Here is a 22608-nt window from a genome sequence, read left to right on the forward strand (position 1 = left end):
GATTTTGGTTAATGTCAGTTAAAAACAGATTTCTGCAAGCCCTATAAAAGATTACAGCATGTTTTGAAATACAGAATTTAAGAGACAAGGACATTTAAATCAACTGCATAGGAACAAGTACACAGCACATTCAGATCATTGTATTCAATGGCCAGAGAAAGACTTACTGTGTTTATTACTTGATTAGATTCTGCTTTTATTTTCAAAAAATTTCAACAGTAGTTTCTCACAGAAAGCTAGTTCTTTACTCAAGTTTTATTTTCTTATATACAACACTTAAAAAATACTAAGACAAAAGTCTGTATGAAATTCTCCCAGTGTTAAGCCTGAGGACACATGTTTAGCAATTAATCTCACTCTTAAGATACCTTCATGGGTAAACTGAGTCATAGTCTCAACAGGATGCAAAGAATTGTAAAGGTAAGTTCACATGCATCAAGACACCACATACTTCTGCATTTAGACATTTGTAAATCACACTAAAACCAACTGAATATTATTTTATTTGAGAATAATTTGTTGATACAACACATCCATAAGATGACCTATCGCTCAGTTTCAGGTTTGGTATTTGCGTGAGCTAGTTGAGCTCCAACTACCTATGCCTTCTTAAAAGAGGAGTTTTGTACTTACTGTCCTTACTTTTATACAAGGCCTCATTCAAGACCTATAATTTAAACCAAATTGACCACATCAAATATTCAAGTAGCTTAGAAAACATTTAGAAAACAATTTAAGCAAAACATGAACATGTTACATTTTCATACCTTCATTTTTCTGAGCCTGGATTTGTTATCATGACACCAAGCCAAGCAAGTCATAGTCTCTTGTCTTTCCAATGACTCTTCCACTTCTTTAGCAGTCAAAAACATCTCAATATTTACCAAGTCCTTCAAAAACAAAAAGGAAAGCAGGTCTTGTTAAATTGTATTGATACTTTACACAGCAATCCCTCTTCAACAGAGCTGGAATAGAGAGATACAGAAGACTTTGTTCCTGAGACCTCTGTTTTTTTGGGTAGTACTTTACAAAAAGACATTAGAGTGTATTTTAAAGACCGCATTTCCATATACTGAGATACTCTGATAGTGAGATAGGGACAACGTTTTTCTGACACTACTTACACAACAGAACTAGAAAAAAACAACAGTGTTTAAGACTAAACCTAGGAGCTTTGCACAGAAAGTGACCAGATCCCATGACCAATTTAGTGGTGTTCACACTTCCAGGAGTACTTTGTTTCCTTAAAGCTTGGCCTACTACCTCAATTGGACCCTGACAACGTCATAACATTTGCTAAATTAAGCAAGAACTACATAACAGAGGAGAACATCAATGTACTTTACCTAGCCACCTGTAACTACTGAGTTTTAAGCAAAGTTTTACAACCATCTGAGGTCTCCAATATATTTTTCTCTCACTTGCTTAATGTTGTAAGCTCCAGACCTTCAACTGTTTACAGTAGTTCTGTCTACAACCTGACACTGAGGTGATAAAACACAGTTAATGTATTAAAACACAGATAGGCAACAGGTGGGCCACAAGGTTCCTCAGGTGCTATCACAAGCAGATGTTTTCGAAGAAAAAGGAGCAATCTACTATGAAATTTGCCCGGAGCAAACCTGTAACACACCTATGCTACTCTCTAATTACCAGCAGCTTTACACATTCACACCAATCAAGGCAAATACAACTGAATACAAGGCAAATACTGAACACAATTTACTATCTAGTAGAGTATCAAAGAATTTCTTCATTACATAGTTCTGCTGAAAAAAAGACTTGGGTACATGTTCCCAAACAATATGGACTGGATTCATCCTGAACTGGCAGCACCAGAAGTTATTTCAGAGCTGCATAAATATATCATGCTGTGACAGTTCATACTTGGCTGAAGAAAATACACTGTGGGAAACCATAATTCAATATACAAACAGAAACGCAGTTCTAAAGTATTTGATTAATATGCACTCTAATTTTGAATGAGTCCATTTTTATGTCGATTTCACAGCAAAATGCTGAAAGTTATACAACAGAAATGCTGAATATCACAAATAGTACAGTAGCTCTAGTGAACAAGACCACTCAGAAATAGATGGCGTTTTCAGCTGTTCAAACAACTGAATATACTTAGCAATAGAAGCAGCATCAGGCATATCACATTGACATCTCTCATCTCATTAGCCAATTTTTCCTTACAAATAAGAGAAGTCTAATAATATTGGAAAAATGTCCCAGATCATGTAGTTTGTCAGAATGGCTATTTACAAAAACATAAACAGCCCACACATATTTCTGAAGTGCAGCAAAAGTTGCAGCTTTTACTAAAGCTTTCTCTCACGACTGGAATGTGAGTTTAAAACCAAAATATTAAGGATAGTTGACATGCTACTACATTTTATAGACTGTACGATGACAGCAATAAAGCTATTAAACCATCAAAAGAACACAAGGCCCCACACAGCTCTAGTAGTTTCAAATCCAGGTAAGTCAGACTGAGGTCAGAGCTAAAGCAGTTACAAGTTCGTAGAACAAAATTAAGATTGGACTTTTCCTCCCATCCCCTTAAGGATAAAAAAGAAATACCTACTTTATCATTGTGTTGGCAAATGGACTGAAAGAATGCTCACCTAGTCACAAAAGCAATTTAAGTTTTCCTACAAGAACATGAGAGTGATCTTCATTTTTGGTAGTCAAAGTTTTTCTGATTATACTCTTAAGTGGAAAAAAGAGAACTGCATTATTCCCCTGTGTGTGATAAGGTGACCATAAAAAACCCTCTTGCCCATATAACTCATCTGTGTAAGTAATCTGACATTTAATGCAACCATATTCATTATCTTGCTTGCACATTTTTCCACATAGCTGCTGAATGGAAAAATGATTCCATTTGAGTTCAAAATAGTAACATCTCCACAGATCTCCTCAAGCTTATTTGAGCTATGTGTCCTCTTAACGAACAGCATTTGCTTTTATACCAAATTAAAACAAAAGCATTTTCTTCCACATTAAAAAAAGGACTGGATATGCTAGGCAGACAAAAAAAAAAAAATCACTGTTTCCATCTCATTTATTAGCTTTTTATAGTTTAAGCTTCATCACAAAAAAAAAATAAATCAAGAAGTATAAGGGCAGCATTTGTTTAAAGTCAATGAGCTGGTGAGAGAATCCCAACTATATGCACTTATCAATCAGGTGTTAGTATAGCAACCCTCAACTAGAAGCAAAAAGCCTGTAGTTGCTGCAGAGGCAGACAAAGCTCTTTAAACAAGAAGAATTCGTACATTCCCTTTTCAAATTTAAAATAAAAAAAAGGTTCTATGTGGTACAGAAATGCTAATTAGATTTGCGGTTGCCAAAAGAAGTCAAAGCTTGGCAGCCGTCTCTTAAATAGACAGTATGTATCCAGAAAACAGAGGAGAACATTTTTAATTAAAAGAGTTTCTTTCAGAACTAACAATCACATTTAAATTGCACCAATAAAAAGGATTTTCTTCTCTGCTGACTAGATAGAAAGTAAGGAAACAATATATTAAAAAAAATCATTAGCAGTACAAATGTAGGGAAAGGAATAGCTTTCGCATTTGGTAAAAAGTAGTTAAAGTCTTAATCATGCAGATTGCTAGAAGAAAAATACTACGATACAATTAGGCAATAAACCTTTAACACACCCACATGTGCTCAAATCACCCAAGTTTTTTCAATCTTTCATGCTTTCCTATCTTCCTTTTTTGGTAGTTCTTACTCTTGATGCTTCTCCATGGTGTATTTTATTAGCCAGGACTAAAGAAATAGAAGAAAGGAGTATCAGAGGATTATTTAGCTTTATCAAAACCAGCACAGCTCTTCTACACACAGGCCAGTACTGGAGAACTACTTGTCTGACATCTTGTATGGATGGGACCAGTTAACAGTGTTGTCAATCATAAGAAGTATCTCATGTTCAAGTCAGAAAAATTCCCATTGAGACCCCAATCTTGAACAGTTTCTGAAGGTATTCTGCAATTCAGAGTTGCATTGGCTCTAGACCATACAGAAACACTGCCTTTCTCAGTTCCCAAAACAGCATTAAGATTTAATATGCTGTTACAAAAGGAGTCTCTTATCTAATTTGTTTACATATAAAATTGAGTGAATGTAAATACACAATTTTAGAGAAATATTGCCACTGGTTTTGCAGGTGGGAAAAAAGCTGAAATAAGAAATCCGTTGTTGCACACTACCCCTGACTGACACAGCATTCAGCATGACAGCAAACATTTTCTGACTTGTCTATAAATGAAATAGCAATTCTAAAGTCTTTAATTACCATCTTCTGCAATGCTGTAAAGTCTTCCTTCACTTCACAATTACAGTTTTCTCACATCATAAAAGCAATCGCAACACTTTCCTTCCAGAAGTACAGGAGATATTTTAGCGCAGAAATACAGGAGAACCCTGCACTGCACGTGGCTTCTTTCAGAGTTGTTATCAAATTGTAACTCTTGGCACAGACTTTCCAGCCCCCTGTGCACCGCCATGATAGTTCTGCCTTAATCACCTCGCCTTAACTCGCTTGCAAATGCAGAGTACCTGATGTTGGGTAGGAAGACAGACAGACATCAAACTTTCATTTAGCTAGGCTTCTACAGCTGTACTGATAAAGAGCTTCAAATGGCTCAAGTAGAACAACTCTGTCCTTAAGTATTACTGATAATTACCCAAACACTAAAGAGGGGGAACACAGCATAAGCATTCTTCTTCTTTCTAGTACAAGCAAGGAAGCACCACCTAGATTTTATCATTTCTGCTTAAAAACCTATTGGACTAAAGTGAACTAACCTTCCCTTCATTTCAAGTCACTAACCATGTATCAGAAGGGTGACTAGTTAGGCACTGCATGAACTCAGTCATAAGGGGACTATTCAATTCCATCACAACAGGGCAAACTTTAGAGAAAACCCTTTTATTATTAGAGAAAACTGCACATGAAGACTGAAGACGCTGAAGTGAAATCAGTGAGGCTTATTTAAACAGAGAATACATCTATCCATCACTCTGTGCTCTGCCCAATTTACATACATATAGCTTTTAAAATATCACCGTCTCTTTTTAAGCTGCAAGTGCCTCCAGGGAGGGAGGTTACCAACCCTACGATTCTGCACAGAACTCCAATTATTAAGGTATAAAATACTATGTAGAATGAGGATTCCTTTATGGTGATTATTACTCTGGGCCAACATAAAAGTTATATCCCTGTACAGCATTTCCATTTTCTGAGATAGGTTCTTAGTAAGAACATCCCAGCATGTATATGCATGTCCCCTCCTTTCAACAGCTTTTGGACCTTCTGGTCAGTGTGAGCAGGGGCTGAGAGGCGCCAAATTCTCAGAGGATCTCACTCCTTGCCAGGTTGCTCTCCTGAGCAGAGTCTTGTTTTCAGGAGACTCCAGCGCCTGCCCTCACTGGAGGGAACAGTTACAGCAAACACGTACTGGTTATTAGATCCTGAAAAGTCAACACTGGAAAGATCTGCTGAAGGTTTTCTCCACAGATGGACCATTCAGAATAAAGCTGACATCAGCTATAGGACAAACCTGCAGGAGGCCAGGCTCCCTGAGTTCTAGGAGTCATGGAATAACTGCTTCGTAATGAAAAGTGATTGCTACTTTAAACACTAGTTTCAGACACCAAAACTGAAAGCAAAATTAAAACGGGCCCAAAATGTCATGAATTCACGTGGTGGTGCTACAGAAAGGAAGTGTTACATAAAAACACAGTGAAGGTTATATAAAGAATAATAGCTATGAAGTAGTAAGAAGGTGCACATAAAGGTAGAAGGGTAATTTTTTTTTAACTGGCAGATATTTTAGCTTCACATGAATTTGAAATGAAACACACCTATGTATTAAAGTTGTGACCCAAGTGGGAAACTGGCAACCATATATCGAAGCGTGGACTACCTTTTAATTTAAGCCTAAGTCAAGTCTGTAACTTTAAGGTGCTGCACAATTAAGATAAATCAGTGACGAGCCGGGAAAAAAGCAGTAGTAGTTCCTCATATTTACAGAAACTAAGTAAATACAAACAAAGCAGAGGCTTGCTAAAACTAGTGAATGCCAATCAAACTTGTTTGCCTTTCTTCTTTGGCAGGACTTGTCCAACTACTGATAATATGCTCAAGAACTCTTTTATTCCAAAAGACCTCAAGCAAACTTTGTTCACTACAAACCAATTACACCTCAGTAGTCGAGGTAAGATGTCAAAGTTCAGCAATAGTAACTCCACCCAAAGGTTTTGTTTCAGCCACATACTAGAAGTGACCTCTTCAAACGTGGCAATTTAAGAGCACCCCTAGAATGCCTTTGGAAGGCTCTGACTTGCTATTTAGACATCAGTACATACGCAGAAGCCTTCATCCAACTTTTTTTTCCCTTTTTTAAAAGTAAAACATCTTTACTTGTAACTAAGTAAACTAAGATTCTTGCTTAAATTACAATCATTCATTAGTTTTGCAGTCGTAACTAAAAGACAGTAGTATGTGTATCAGTATGAGAGGCAGTTTCTGTTTCACAGCAAATAAATCTGAACTATAAATAGCTTTAAAAGTCAGTAATGACTTTGTCTCTCTAATATGTAAAACACTGTTTTGATTAGTCCATTCCCAAATATAAACCCCAAACTCTTCAATATACAGTTTCAGATCTATTGCGTGGCTCTGTATTCACCAAGAAAACTGCTCATACATTTCAGCACCAGATACAACAAAAGAGCAACTTTGCATTCGATCTATGTCAAAAATGGCTTAAAAAAGAAAAGAACAAAAGCATCATTTCTCTACTAGCAATATAGCTTTTGCTCAAGGCCTCTGTAGTGTTCATATGAGGGCTTTAATTTATGTAACGTATTTTAAAATTTGGATCAGTCAGGTCAAGTCATTCCTCTCCATCGGTCTCCACTCCACACATGAGTCGAAGTACTTTTATTTTATAACATCTCCATCCACAAGTCTGGAAAGTTGTCAGAATGAATGCATGATAAAATCCCTTATAATTCACATGAACATTTAAGTATTAAAATAAACCCCAGAATATTTCACATACGAAATGTGAATCTTTAACAAGGCTCAAAACCAAACATAAATGAGTACTAAAACATGCAATACATGATATTTTCAAATCCCCCATGAGCTATCCTCAAAACAAGACAAATCATCAAAAAAAGAATAGTTAGGCTTAAGATAAGATAAAAAAAAAAGATTTGATTTGGGTGGAGAAAGGTAGCATTTTGGAAATAAGAAAGCCTCCTTGGTGGGAAAAACCAACAGTCATAAAATAGGCTATTTGTTGTATAAAGTAAGTGATTCATAATATCATAAGATGCTCTTTACGTATTTTTTGAACATGCAAATTGCTTATTTTAATTGCTTACTAGCATCAGTACGAAACAGAAAATAGGCCAGTATGCCTCAAGCTATTGGTGGCTTGTTGCCAAGCGTGTACCACTGACAGTTTTAGTAAGCCTGACTATCCATCTACACGAATGACACACGCAAGAGCACTACCTTCGTATTAGAAAAGGCTCTGCTGATACACTCCAGCGTTTAGTAGCACGGTACGCATTCATTTAAACTACTTGGATGTGAAATACAATAAACACTTACTTAGACCACTCTAAAACAACAAAAAGCTGCGTCAAGCTTTCAACGACTACTCACATACTGAACTACACACCCTCAACTTGCAACGTAACCGTCGATATAATTTAGTTCTATTGAACCAATGTAGAAATGCTAGAATGAAGTTACAAATAGAAAACATCAAATGAATCTTCTATATTAATACATTAATTTGTTAAAACTTCCTCTGTGATGAATACACAGCAAATTCAAGGATCACCTAGATGCCATCGTTACCGTTACACAACTCAGGACGAAGGCAGCGACGAGGTAGACAACAGAACCATCTGGGGAAGAAGGAAGAGGTTAGCGTGTTTCTGCAGGGGGGGGAAACAGCAAAAAAAAAAAAAGGCACCAGTTGGCAGGAGCAGGAAGTCTGGAACATGCCACAGTAACTCTGCCTACTTGAAAATGTGCAGAAAGAAATAAATGAGGGGCTGGTGAACGGCAGGGCAATGCAATAGGTTTTGATGGCAGCAATGAGAATTGAGATGGCCACCCAATTCCTTTGCCCCTATACAAGGGGAGGAATAAAAGGCTGCTGCTTACAGCAGCTCATTCGAAGTCCATGCAGAGAACATACAAACTGCATTGAGATCGAAGGGAAACAAGAACCATTAAGAACACAACGGCATAGGTGGTGACAATACAGCAACATCACAGTTACTGAAGATGTTAAAATGAGGCATAAATTAACATTAGAGGCCTCCTTAGTCTCTGCTCATAAAATAATGTTGTCTGAAGTTCATTAAACTACTATTAAGTGTTATAAAGCTACACACATTAACAGGATCACAGAGAAAATAAACAAAGTAATTGATGGAATGTCCTACTCAAAAGCCAGCTGCAGAGCTAGTTGTTAGAAAAAAGCAGAGACAGACAGCCAAACCACAGATTCATCAACAGAAGAGCCAGAAAAGTTTTTGTCTACAAAGTAAACACAGTATCCCATGGTGTACAGTGGAGTTTTCACATGAGAGCATCTTCCATGACCTCTGTGTAGCACAGACCTTTTAATTTTAGCTGGTTAGTTTTGAAAGACCCCCATAACTTACATTGGCTCATTATCTGTCAGAAGATCACTGTCTTTATTTAACATTAGGAGATGCTGGTACTTCTTTCAGTAGTTGGTTCTAGTGATTAAATCATGTTTAACCTTGTGCCTGATTTCAAACTTGAATTTTTCTGACTTCTTATTCTGTGTACTGTTTCCTCCCTAAGCCTTTCTGCACTAGATTATGAAGCTCCTTGGTATATAATTTTTGCTCTCATACCTAGCACAAGCACCCACCCCCCTTACATTCTCCAGTCATCTCCCTCCAATTTTTCTAACAGCTTTCCTACAGTGTGGTCACCAAAACTATACATATTCTGATACTGACTGCTCCAGAGCCAAACAAACAGAAATGTTTCATCTGCCTACTTTTGCTCATGCACATAAGCCACTTGGGTAGAGCCTCGCAGTTGCAGCTAGCACTTAGGCTGGTTATTAACAAGCTGTTTTCCCAACACATCCTCTACTCCTGCCTCAGCAATCTTTGTAGCTCAGCAAACGGCTGCGCTTTATCCAGCAGTACATTGTACCATGTTAAGTACAGTAATAAATGACTATGCTAGTGTAGTGCGACAAAGCTTCTAGAGCTTAAGATGCAACATTTGGCAGAAAAAAAAAAAGCCTCTGGTCTCAGCTCTACCATGGCCATTTTCTGTCATAGCCTCTTCTAGCAGGGGAAAAACAATTAATCTTTTGCCAACTAAGCATGAGCCCTGCAGCTTTTGTCCAAGCAGGATCAGTCTGTATCAGCTGCTACACACATTCTCTAACAAAAAGTTAACTCCTGTCATCTAGTAAAGTAATAAGAGAAGGTGTTAAATGTAAAGTAACATTTACACTTTGAAGCAGTGTCTGGCAGGAAGAATGTACAATAAGAAAAATCTCAGAGGCATAACTGAAACCAAACCTCTTCTACATCTAGGCAATCCCCAGGTGGTAACACCATTCTCCCTTTAGATAAAACTTCAATTCAATCAGAAAAATCATTAGGTTGGAAAAGACCTCTAAGATCAACAAGTCCAGCTGTCAACCCAGACCATCATGCTTGCTAAACCATGTACCGAAGTGCCACATCTACATGTTTTTTGAACACCTCCAGGGACGGTGACTCCACCACGTCCCTGGGCAGCCTGTTCCAATGTTTGACCGCTCTTTCAGTAAAGAAATCCTTCCTGATGTCCAATCTAAACCTCCCCTGGAGCATCTTGAGGCTGTTTCCACTTGTCCTATCACTTGTTACTTGGGAGAAGAGACCAACCCCCACCTCACTACACCCTCCTTTCAGGCAGTTGTAGAGAGAGATAAGGTCTCCCCTCAGCCTCCTCTTCTGCAGGCTAAACAACCCCAGTTCCCTCAGCCGCTCCTCACAGACCTGTTCTCCAGATCCTTCACCAGCTTTGTTGCCCTTCTCTGGACACACTCCAGCACCTCAATGTTCTTCTTATAGTGAGGGACCCAAAACTGCACACAGGATTCGAGGTGCGGCCTCTCCAATGCTGAGTACAGGAGCACGATCACCTCCCTGCTCCTGCTGGCCACACCATTGCTGATACAGGCCAGGATGCTGTTGGCCTTCTTGCCCACCTGGGCACACTGCTGGCTCATGTCCAGCCGGCTGTTGACCAGCATCCCCAGGTCCTTTTCCGCTGGGCAGCTTTCCAGCCACTCATCCCCAGCCTGTAGCGCTGCCTGGGGTTGTTGTGACCCAAGTGCAGGACCCGGCACTTGGCCTTGTTGAACCGCATACAACTGGCCTTGGCCCATCCATCCAGCCTGTCCAGGTCCCTCTGCAGAACCTTCCTGCCCTCCAGCAGATCACACACTCCCACCCAATTTAGTGTCATCTACAAACTTACTGAGGGAGCACTTGATCCCCTGGTTTAATATCTTTATCAATGATCTGGACAAGACTGTAATCCTTCGTGAATCACTAGCCTTCTAGATTAAGTATTTTGTTGTAAATTAGCTCTGTTATGATACACTACAGGTAACCCATTTTGTCTAAAAGGACTGAAAAAGTAGACATTCAATATCACAGCACATTTCATGTTGTTGGCTTTTGAAGTGTCAAATGATTTGTAATGAGAAAGTTTGTTATTCTGCATCAATCTTGACTATTTCACATTTACATAATTCTAATTCCCAAAGATGCTAGAGACAAACTGCAGATGTAAGGCTGCTCAGGAATTACAGCACTTTGAAATTCAGATGAACACACCCAGACATTCATTATACCAACCCAGTGAAAGTTGCCATGCCTACGCTAAGAACAGCCAAAACACATTTAAAGGAGTTTGAATTGCTCGACTATAACCTAGTACTTTAAGGTAACTCAAACCAGGCACAAGATAACATTCTGGCACCTTTAAATAAGTCGTGCCAGTTCAGAAGCTCGTTCCTATCTAGTTTTCTCAAACACCTCTAGTATGGGAACAAGTCATAGAAGAGGGACACAATAAATAGCTCCAGACAAAAGACATCCTTTGCTCATTTAGGAAGTCAGCTTGTCTATGTTTTGCATGACAATGAAGCAAAGAATACATTCAAGTATTATGCTGAATATTATTTACCTATTTAAAATTTAAGTATTATGACTCTAAACTTGTTTTGATGAATTAATTTAATACATATTTGTGTGCTTGCCTAAAAGCCATTCTTGGACTACATGTCTTAACAAGGAAGACTTCTAAGGGTACAGTGGTATGACTGCTAAGAGAAGTACTTGTTCAGCTCTTAACTTTAACGTTGTATGGCTTTCTTCACTCAAACTGAAGGTTTTCTAAGCATTCACACGAACTCCTTACTGAAGCAATTGTGTATTACTGACATCCACCTCACTCAAGTATTAGAAGTTTACTGTTCCAATGCTCTTGAACTGTATTACATAGCTTATTTGTTATGACTATTTTAGATTTAAATTTAGATTTGTTTCCCTCCTAGATTTTGAAGTTTTGCTCTAGAATTAAAGTTTTCACTCCTAATTCACCTAACCATGGGAGTTAAATCTGAATAGCCATTTTAGGGGAGCAGACTTGTAGAACACAGCTGTATCAAAGCACATGCCTATTTTTCCCGTGCATATATCCTAACAATCTGTTATGGTGATAGTCTATTCATTCATGGAGTGGAATGTAGCTCTAACAGTGCTAAAAGACTCCGTGGAGCACATACCAGTCTCCAAAACCATGAAAATTATATCCTACCTGCACATGCCTCCTGACGTGCAGATCTGCCCACGGTTGTGGACATTCACTGACCACAGAATGCCTTTGTCCTGCACATTCCTCAGAGCAAGAATACCAGCTACACAGGCATAAAAACCTCTCAATCCAGTGGGGTAGGCAAAACCAATCAGCTTCTTAAATATGAAACTCTTGTTACAATCCAGGCAGCTATGGGTTCAATACCATCTGCTGTCCTCTGTCAACAACCAGGAGGTGAGGTTCAGCAAGACTTAAACAAACCTACACCTATCACATTTTGATCAGAACAGTATTCTCAGTATTTTTCATTCACTTTTTGAGTTAAGACTTAATATGGTTCCTGCTTGTGATGCTCAAATGCGCAGGTCATTTTCAACCTTTTTTTTTTTTTTTTTTTAGATTCTCACCGGAAATTTCTTCAGGGAAAGGTTGACTTCAAAAATGGCAGTTTCAGTGAGATTTTGCCTTGTAACACACAAAGAAATAATTTGGCAGACTTCTACTAAGATCTCAGCTGAAGGATCAGTTTCACAGTGTTGAGGAACAATTTATAAAACAAGGAAAGACTCTCTAACTTTGAGGTTGAAAAAAGGAACCACGATGAAGAAGAGATTAGGTACTTGGTTAAAAGCCTCACAGCTTGACTTGAAGAATTCAAGTTTCTCTAACTCCAAAGGACATCAAATAAGATTTCAAGACTTTCTGTAACAAAATTAAGACGATGGAACACCCCTGAAATCCTTGCAGGTATCTTTCCAAATACTCAGTTAGCCCAATCGATTCAACATGGTTTCCAAATTGTGAAAACTGAAGCTTTGTTTATGCAGTAGAAAAGAGGAAGAACTGGACCAGATTGGAGAGAGGGGAGAACAGAGGACAATCAGCTTTTTCAGTGACTACTGTTCCTTTCATTTATACTAATAAAAATTTATTTTTAAAAAAAGATATTTACTATACCAGTTTGAAAGATACAGTATTTCCAGAACAGCTTTGCAACGTCTGCCCTGTTTTGATATTCTCAGAATAACTGTTACTACAGATTTAGAAGTTCTGCTCAAGAAGGAAACCATTGACAAAAACTGAAGATCTGAACTCCCCCTTGAAGAGAACTGTTCTCTATTTAAGGCTGCTATCAATTGGTTTAATAACACTTGAAGCATCAAGAAGCCCTCCTAATACAGGTCAATGTTTACAACAGTCATATGTCTAGACCAAACTTCTGAAGTCAATAGAACACTCGATTTTTTTCCCCCTGAAAAGTTCTGAAAAGCAAAAAGTACACTGTGGTACTAACGCAAATGGTTAGTCAAGTATCTTTGAAGGACGATGCACCTACTTAATTACTGATCTAAGAACAAAACTCTGATTGGCATGCATCACCCATGATGCAAGGCCAAGTTAACCAGTTTAAAGCTATTTAAAAGAGTTATTTCAACTCAAGTGTTCTCTTATAGCTGCAACCTTACCCTCTCCAGGGGTATAGTAGTTCTTCTGTCCCTCAGTGGTTTATAGAAGATTTCTAAACCATTTGCCTCCCTGCGCTCACACACAGACACTTGGTTTAAATTTATGTTATTCTCCACAGAAAAAACATTGCCACTTGTACAACTTTTGTACAGTATGAGTGCTAAGGCAAGGACATACATGTTTTCTTCTTCCTAGCCTATGGAAAAAAGGGGCTAGAAAAAGCATTAAATTGAAAAGCCAATCACCCCTAGGAACTGCAAACAAAGCACTACATACCTAACCTAACTATAAAACTTATCTACAAATAGCAACCTATCTCCTACTGGAACACCACATTTCCAAAACTAGATTTGCCTATCAATTGATGGCACAGAAATGAGATAGCACTTAATGTAGCAGAACATGGAATAGCAAAGTTTAACAGACAACCCTGCCAGCTAGCTAAATATATGAATCTGCAGATGAAAATAAGCGTTTTTGTAATGGTGTTGCACTCCAAGGTCATAATAAGAGTCAAAATAAGATCATTACTAAGTTTAACAAGCTGATACTGATGAGCTTCATTTGTATGCAATAACAACAACTTAACATCGAGTTTATATCTTCAACCCAAACTGTTTTTCACATCAGTAGTGAGCCAGAAGACATCAAGAAAAAAGTTCACAATGGAATCCCCTCCCCTCCATATTTACTTTGGCACAGATGTGACATTTCTGTCCTTGACTGTCAGCTCTCATTTTAATATTACTCACACTTTGGTTTACTTTGCCAAGCAGCATTACTTTTCTTTAAAGACATATCACACAGATTACATGTTTGTAGTTCATTTCTTATATTGCCATATAACATTATGCTTTATATACGCCACACGCCAGAAGTTATTCCTAACTTGACCTAGTTCCTAACTCTAATATTTAAACTTCTCTATATTTTTTTCTTCACTTCCAGCATTTCTTTTCATAGCTGTTTGCTTCCCAGTTTATAACCATGGCTTTTAGGCACTTATCTTCCACAACAAGGATTCAAACGTATCATTGCTATGAAGACAGTTAATGTAGAAAGCTGACTAGAATTTGTCACAGCCCATCAATAATTATTAGAATTGGACACCATGGTGCATAGTCGATCTTTGGGTAAACTGTCTGCTGCATATTACTGGCAAACACATGAATGATTTAATGGTTTGCTTTTGGTCACTGAAACAGAATGCTTTCTAAACTGTTTCCACCCATGAAGGACCTTAACAGCTCTGCAGGTCTCTTAGCATTCAGAAGCCATGCAAGGAACCTAAAACAAGCAGGTTGAGACTTGCTCCCAGGACTGGTCTAACAGCTACTGAAAGATGCTTAATCCAGGATCCAAAAGCTACAACCGAAATGGAAAGAGCTGTCTCCTTCAGCCTTTTCAAAGCAGCAGAGGGCACTTTTAGCCATCTGGCCTGCAATCATAGAAACAGAATCACTGAATGGTTGAGACTGGGACCTCTGGAGGTTGTGTAGTCTCTTTGCTCGAAGCAGGGTCAACTGCAACAGGTTACTTAGGACTTTCCCAGTCCCATTTGGGTTTGAATACCTCCAAGGACAGAGTCTCCACACCCCAGTGTGTCTGCTGGGGAGCCCAGAACTAGACAGAGCACTCCACCTTTCCTCTGCTGGTGATACTCATCCCAATGCAACCCAGGGAGCTGTTGAGTCGTCATTGCTGCAACAGCACATCGCTGGGTCGTGCTCAGCTTGTCCACCAGCCTCACCTCTGGCTTGTGGACAAGCTGAGCAAAAAACCCACCTTTTTTCAGGTTCCTCCTTAAGGTATAGTGTACTCAGCGGTAAACGATATTGTCTTGATACACCAAAAAAAAAAGGTAATTCAGGTAATAGACCTGACCAGATTCACTACACAGCAATATGCTTCTGAACCCTGCAGCGGTGGAGACATCAAAATCACAGTTGAGACTACAGTAAACAGAAAGATTACTTTGGACGAGATAAGACTACCATGATATTTCATAATCTCTACAGCAAAGTTACTTTATTAAGCATTAGAGAACATTTCAATGCTCATATCCTTCAGCAAGAAAGGAACGAAAAGAAACAGAGAAGTTGTCTTATTAGACATCAAAAATTAAAATTAAGAACCACAAATTCTGTATAATTGTCTCAGTACTTTACCATTGTAAGAGCTGTTCACAGTATCACCACACAGTAAGAAAGACCAAGTAAAATGCGGAGAGACTGAAGCATGCCTATCCTCATTTAGCCAAAATGTTAACTTGGAGTAAAATGCATGATTTTAGCAAATTAAAGAAATATGGCCCCACTGCATTCAATATGTGCAACTAAGTTCTGTGTTATTCAAGTTACTTTGATGTTATGCAAATAAAAATACTTAGGCTTGAAAGCAGAAGTTAAATAAGCTCATTTAATTTTTTTTTTTTAAAAAAAAACCCACAGAAGTTTCTCTTCAAACAGAACGAAAAGCTTTAAGGCTTCACAAGTGCAACGCTTCATACCACACTGTCTTACAGTGTATCATGATGGACTTCCATGCTTCTGTCTAAACCAGAGCTGAGCATTACTTAATCAGGCATAATAGAACATGCTATGAAAGTGAAAAATATTTCCATATTTCCATAGTGCTTTTTCAGCAGACCTAGTAGGCAAGGTAACATGATGATTCAGCAGGAGATGAGCTCCTGCTCAAAACAGAAAGAAACATCTACCAGAAGTGGAAGAGCTGCTGACCATTCAGCCACAATTATCCCAGAATAATTGTGTTGGTTTTTTGATGCATGTGCACGGGCTATCTTTAGAGAGGCACAGCAACCTCCTCAGTGAATTTCTTTAGGATTACTTCCTATCAGTAGTTTGTAACCCACTTCCTCTCTCCCTTCCATTCAACTTCTACTTGCTGCTTTCTTTTTGGTATTTACTGAAATCACTGCTGGTTGAACAGGATCAGACTGGTAAAGCACCAAGGGGTAACAGAGACATATGACAGATGTCCTGGTTGTAGAAGACAAAGAACAGGCACTTATTGGACACCAGTAACAAAAATATCTTCCCCTCCACTACCTCAGAGAGATGTGTTCAACTATGTCACCTATGGAAGGCAAAGTCACATAATACAATTAAACTCTCAGCATCTTTATCTTTACAGGAGAAAGATTTTAAGCAGAAGAGTTGCATACCTTCTGGAATCAGGAGTACCAAAAGAAGTTAAGATTCAAGAATCACCGAGGATCAAATAGCAAATGCTACCTAAAATTAGTGAAACACAGTTTCTCCAAATAAAACAGCAAATTCTTTCAGAATCAGTTTTAACATACTTGTGGCTGTCAGAGGACCACAGCGTGGATTCATTGCTCTGCGTGAAGAAGCTACACGAAGGTGCACAAACTCCAAACACTTTGTAAGGAACGAGATGGAAGCAAAACCAACCAGATAACTAGATAAAAGAAAAGTGGCAACCACAGAATCCTAAATGGCAAAATAAGCAAAACAGCAAAAAGTTTCTATGGACCATGTAAGATATACTGGATACTAAAAACTGCAAATTGTATCAATGTTTATTTTCCAAAGCATAAGTCAGCTTTCCTCTCGATGCATTAAATAGTAGGATGCAACAGTAGTCCCTGCAATCAGCACATGCCGTTCTGCTCAGTCTGGTCACCTACACATACCACCTGAGTGTAACTAGACAGATGGGAAGCTCCACCAACTGCTTAATCAGCGGCCTAAAGGCATCTAACAAGAAATTCTGTACGACATTTGAGAATTATTCTAAGTTTTAACAGGGCAAGGTTTTTATCTACAAGCACATTTAATTTGTGACTAAAAGTTATGCCTTCAGTATTAACTTAATATATTAAAATACATTTTATGTCAAGTCAAGGAGAACAAACTCAGGCCTAAAAAGATTAACAGATAAACATCTGAAACAAAGGCATGCTAACACAAAAATAGCTGCTACAGGGCTAAAGCAGCTTGCTCTTATTTACCAACTTCCTTTTTACTACCATTTCATTAGCAAGTTAGTGCACATTGCTACCAACCTCAATACCACTTTGTCTCGCTAGTTTTACAGCTGTATTGTAGTAGCCACAGCGTAAAAGATGTTCCACCATCATACGATCCATACGTTTCTTCTTCCACATGTTTGCAGCAGCTGGCTGGTCACTACTATGCTCTTTCAGATGTTCAATCCTACGTTTGCAGAGTTTTGCACTTTCATCTTCAGCCTGGATTGATTCAACTGCCTAAAAAGTAAAAATTAACAGCTACAAGTAAGAGCTATACATTTTCAATGTGCTTTTAAAGCAAAATACAGTAAGAATTGTTTGTAAGCATTCTTTACAAATTATACAGTTACTCCCAACAGCATTTCTTTCATTTAGAAAGACATTTCCCACGGCAGTGCAAATGTTTCAACGTGGCTGGTCCAGTTCTGAGATATTCTTGCACAGAAATAAAAGTTTTGACTTATTTAACATCATGAGTATACACATTTTTCCGCTTAATGCGCAGTTAGTCCAAAACCAGCAATGTATCAACTACAGCAGCAACTGCTGTAATAGTCTGCGAAGAGCTTTGTGAAGGTTTGCAGTCATTTGGTCCACACAGATGAAAATCATGAATTTCCACCTCTAACCTATGCATGGCTTCTTCCTCAAGCAGCTGTCCTACTGAATTAGTTCTACTGAAGAGTGATGCAGGGTAAACCCACATTACTTCTAATACACTGGAGCTATTTTAATCAGTCATGCAGTAATGAAAATTATATAAACATTTGGCCTCTTGACACCTTCAACTCAAGGACCTTAAGGCAGTTTTTCCAAAAATTGACAGCTTTGTTAAACTGGTATTATTTCACTTACCTCTGCTACTCTGGAAACATGGATCTACTGTTAGGAGCCTTACTTAAGGAAATAAATTTGTCCAGAGGAAGCAGAATGACTTTTTTTTTTTCCTAAAACCAACACATTGGCATGCCCAGTCCAAAACACACACCCCAAAATATCTGCACAACTTTTTTTTTTCCTGTTAATTAAAAAACAAACACTCAGGTCATACTTACTTTCCTGATTAGTCATGCTACAAATTTTACCAGGGAATTTTATTACAGGCATATCGTAATACAAAGCTAGCTGACTCAGTGTACAGCGTGTGACAATTGTGGGTCATGCCAGGCTCCAGTGGTACTTTCGTATGCTTGCTAAGGTAAAAGCAAACCGGAAGACGACGGAGGCTCAGCACCTTTCCCATCTGTGATAAATCACTAGTGATGCAATTTCAGGTTGGGTTGCTTGATTGGTGGTGTCTTTAAACTCGCTGGCTTGCGTTTGAATAACTGCACAGCAGCAGGAAAGCCCGTGCAGGTTTGCCAAGCAAGCACAGACCAAATAACCTGGCTGGCTTTTGGCAGCCCACTTTGCCCTCCATGCTGGCACAGCTGCCTTCCCAGTACTCAAGCTATTCAGGCTACAGTATCATCCTCGGCTAACAGCTCCAGCTCTGGAGCTCACGCTTTTACCACGCATGCTCATTTAGAGACTTCTTCTGGAAGGATCAATATTTGAAAAGCCAAGTGAAATAAATGAAAACTTGTGCAAGAAAAGCCTACCAAGCATCTGCCCCACTTAAGCCTGACTCTGATCTGGCCCTTGATACCAATTCAAGTATCTAAACCCCTAGTCACTGTATAAGATAGTCTTGTACTAAAATTCACGTAAACAGCTATAGCCTGAGTTACTTTCATTACTGAAGTCTGAGTTATTTCTATTACCGAATTTAGCTTTGTTTTGTAACATATGGTTTGGGAGATCAGTATTTTGTTTAAATTATAAACTAAGTCTTTTCCTATTCAGCAAGCAAATACTAACTCAAGCCAAAACTCACTTTCACTTGTTAGATGTCTGCAGTATCACACGCAAAGGCAGCCTCCAGAATTACCCTGAATACAACTAGGAGAATTCGAGGCAGCCAGGCACAAAGGTTGAGCCCCTTCTCATTCCATGGTTTTGTATCTGGACTTATACAGCTCTTGCTGGTTTTTTGATCCTTCGAGTGCATTCAGAAAGGCTACAGATAGTTTTCAAAACCCTCTGAAGCAAGTCAATCTGGACTTGCCCTGCTGGACATTAATAGAACTTGAGGGAACAAGCATATTAAACAGGATACAAAAGGGAAAACACAAAGGCCTAGGTTTCCCCAGGAACATTTTCAGAACCCAAAAAACCTGCTGTGTTGAAAAGCTCTTTTTTAAGAGCGAGTAAGGTGTTAAATAAAGGAACCATCTAATTCTATTAGGGCCATCTCAGCAGTTCATCAGATCCTTGTCTAAACACAGGAGGAAACAGAGATCCCACATGGGTCCAAAGGCCCTAAAGAAAACAATCATTTTGCTCGGGGCAGAGATTACAGAGAAGACAGTTGGAGTTGAGGGTTTGGAGCAGAAACAAGACCTCTGTATTTCAGAAGACTTTTACTGTTAAACAGATTTTTTTTGCCTTTTGTTCTTTGAGCAGCTATAAGATTCCCCACAGTCTTTCAGGCAGTCAAAACCAAATGAGCAATCACACTAAAATGGAGTCTTGCACCCAAAATATTCAGTAATGCCTTCAGACACACCCCCGCAGTCAGCAAAGATTTAACAAGTAAATAACTTACTCCTCCACATCATTGCTACACACCTACAAGCGAAAACTAACACCTCTTTCAGAAATAGCAGTCATTTCTTTCTGTAAGTAACACAGAAGTGAAGAAAACATATCCTTCAAGACCTCTTTAAGTCTCACAAACCAAAGATGAAAACAGCAATTAGATTTATGAAGTCTTTTGCAGAACAGCTTTTCAACACCTAGCTAACCTGTTCAAGCAGAAAACCCCAAATCAACATACGTGACAGAGTTATTTTCTTGTTACGAACCTCCAAGGTATTTTTGACACTTCACTTAATATAATCTCAAGATTTATATCTGTTGGTTATTTCATTTAAGTTTTAATGAAGTTACTCTGCTACCATTTCTTTCATCTATTTATTTTTAGAGAAGCACTTCTCTAAAGCCAGGCGACACAGCTATTTTCATTTTTCTGCAAGATTTGTTTCAAGTAAGCTTTCCGATGAGTCCCAGGATGAGTAATATTCCCATCCAAACTAAGGACGGCTTATACTATATAGTTCATGTTTTTAACTCATTCTTCTTAGAAAGATGTGGTAAAGGCATGAAAGTTTAGCTGCATTTCATACAAGCATTCAAGCTTAACAGCTAGAAGCAGGTTATCCTGCTAAACGTTGCTTAAAAAGTTTTTAGCAATATTCTGGAACCTTCCAACCTGCAAGTTTTGTGTACACAAGAAACATTCAAATAGCAACCCAGGACATCTTGCACTTCCTTCTGCAAAGAAGCCTCGACACCACATACAACTACCCACCCACGAGGTTTAAACATTTTTCAGACTCATCTTCTACATGTTTTTGCTTCTCAAGCGATCAATTAATGCAACTGCTCCAAACTTTACACTAGACAAGCAGGAATTGATACAAATAAATTAATTTTGTTTCTGTTTCTTTTCTGTGGGCAGAGAAATTCCTTTTCAGGATTATAAATACATATTAATTTTATCTCTCAACAGAGGTTTGTTATACTCAGTCGTGGAACACCAAGTCGTGTTCCCTAAGTGCAGTGAAGCAAGATACATCAAGTCTCGGTGTTTTGCTGTGCATTCTAAGGCCTTTGTCCACAGTGCCAGTAACACCATTATCTTGGAAAGAAAATCCAAGCAAACAGCATTGCAGAAAACTACTACTGTTAACTTTGGAAAGACAAAGCAAGCACAAGGTAGAACACAACTCACCTTTCGTTTCAGAACACTGAGTTTTTCAACTACTCCATCCAGGAGACTAACAACTGAATCCACAGCAGGACAACTGCTCAGCGTCTTCTCCAGCTCTGCCACAACCATTGTAACGTGGCTAGTCTCTCGATCAATATTTTTCTGTGCAGCTCGAAAACGTTTGTTCAGTGTTTCATATGGCACCTAAACAAGAAACATCAAGTCATTAGAATTCCTATTTTAATAAAGTCAGGTCTTCTAGAGTTTGAAGAGACTGATGAGTTTATCTGTTGCATTCAGAACACCCAGGTTCCAGGACACCAGAGGTTGCTAATTGAACTTGAGTTCTCATAACAAACCCCTTATTTAAGCCCTCTCAGCAAGGAGCAAACACTTCAAAGGTTATGAAAAAAACCTGCAGGAAATAAAAGCTGGTAGATTCTCTTCTGTTACCAAGTTCACCTACCTTGCTTTGACTGTGGCAAGCACTGATGGAAACAGTTCATCGAGAACATAAAGCAAAGACAAATGCATCTCTCAAAAAGGAAAGCTACAAGTTAACTACAACTAAGAGATCACCCTTCAGAACATGGCTTTTAAAGTTTTCTTTCCTTCAGGAGTCCATAAAAGAAGAAAAAGTTACTTTTGAGAAAGCATGGATAATGAAAGATTGGCTACTGAAAAAACTCATACATAGCACACTATTGGTCATTCAGGAAATCTAACAGGTCTCCTACCTAGTTCTGCCCATGGAGGACTACTTTTTAATATTAGTTCCAGTAGGACTACAATGAATGCTACGAGAAACTCCACCTAAGTTTCCTTTTAGTCAAAAAAGCCTATGTTGTGTATCCAAGTTTGTTAAATTCCTCTAAGGCTCCATTCCTTGGCTTAGAGACTGACCAGTCTTGGAGGTCTCCTGCCCTACTTGTCCCAAGCCTTTATGGGACAGCCATACCCAAACTGCTTCTGGGGGCCATTAAGGACACCTACACGGGTTAGTCTACAGCCTGGTCAAATTTTAGGGTAGTGAATGATTTGGTGAAACTTACGGTAAATGTTAAGCTGCCCCCATCATGCTGCTTCCACTACAGTAACAGCATAAGCACTTTAGACAGAGACAGGAAGTTCTGCTACTTCACAGAAACAGGAATTTTAGAACTAAGAACATTCCAGTGTTATACACTTAATTAATTCCATAGCTTTTATCTTGAAAAAGTCCATGAGAAGTTCTTTCAAGTAGTTATGATAATCTTACTTGCTTTTCCATTAATCAAAGGCATAATTTAGGTAGCAATCAGATTACACATAGTAAAGGTAAAACAGGCAACGCAAATCAGTGTTCTGTTTGGTACATACCACCTATATGTTTGATCACAAGTCTTTCAAGAATAT

At 38.6% G+C, this 22608-nt stretch overlaps 1 protein-coding gene across 4 annotated transcripts in view; it reads right to left on the reverse strand.

Moving 5' to 3' along the window:
* MAEA (macrophage erythroblast attacher, E3 ubiquitin ligase) overlaps positions 1-22608 on the reverse strand; it is a 53578-nt gene that overhangs the window by 15509 nt on the left and 15461 nt on the right. For 2 of the 4 annotated variants that reach the window (XM_086463778.1, XM_086463777.1), the window contains exons 2-4: positions 21235-21417; positions 17433-17636; positions 768-890 (exon numbers count right to left, since the gene is read on the reverse strand). In XM_086463778.1, coding sequence (XP_086319904.1) covers positions 768-890; positions 17433-17636; positions 21235-21417 — 510 coding nt within the window. The remainder of the gene's footprint in view (positions 1-767; positions 891-17432; positions 17637-21234; positions 21418-22608) is intronic. The other 2 variants (XM_086463780.1, XM_086463779.1) reach the window with 2 other exon arrangements.

The sequence above is a fragment of the Leptosomus discolor genome, chromosome 4 (assembly GCF_034619465.1).
Source record: "Leptosomus discolor isolate bLepDis1 chromosome 4, bLepDis1.hap2, whole genome shotgun sequence".
NCBI lineage: Eukaryota > Metazoa > Chordata > Aves > Leptosomiformes > Leptosomidae > Leptosomus > Leptosomus discolor.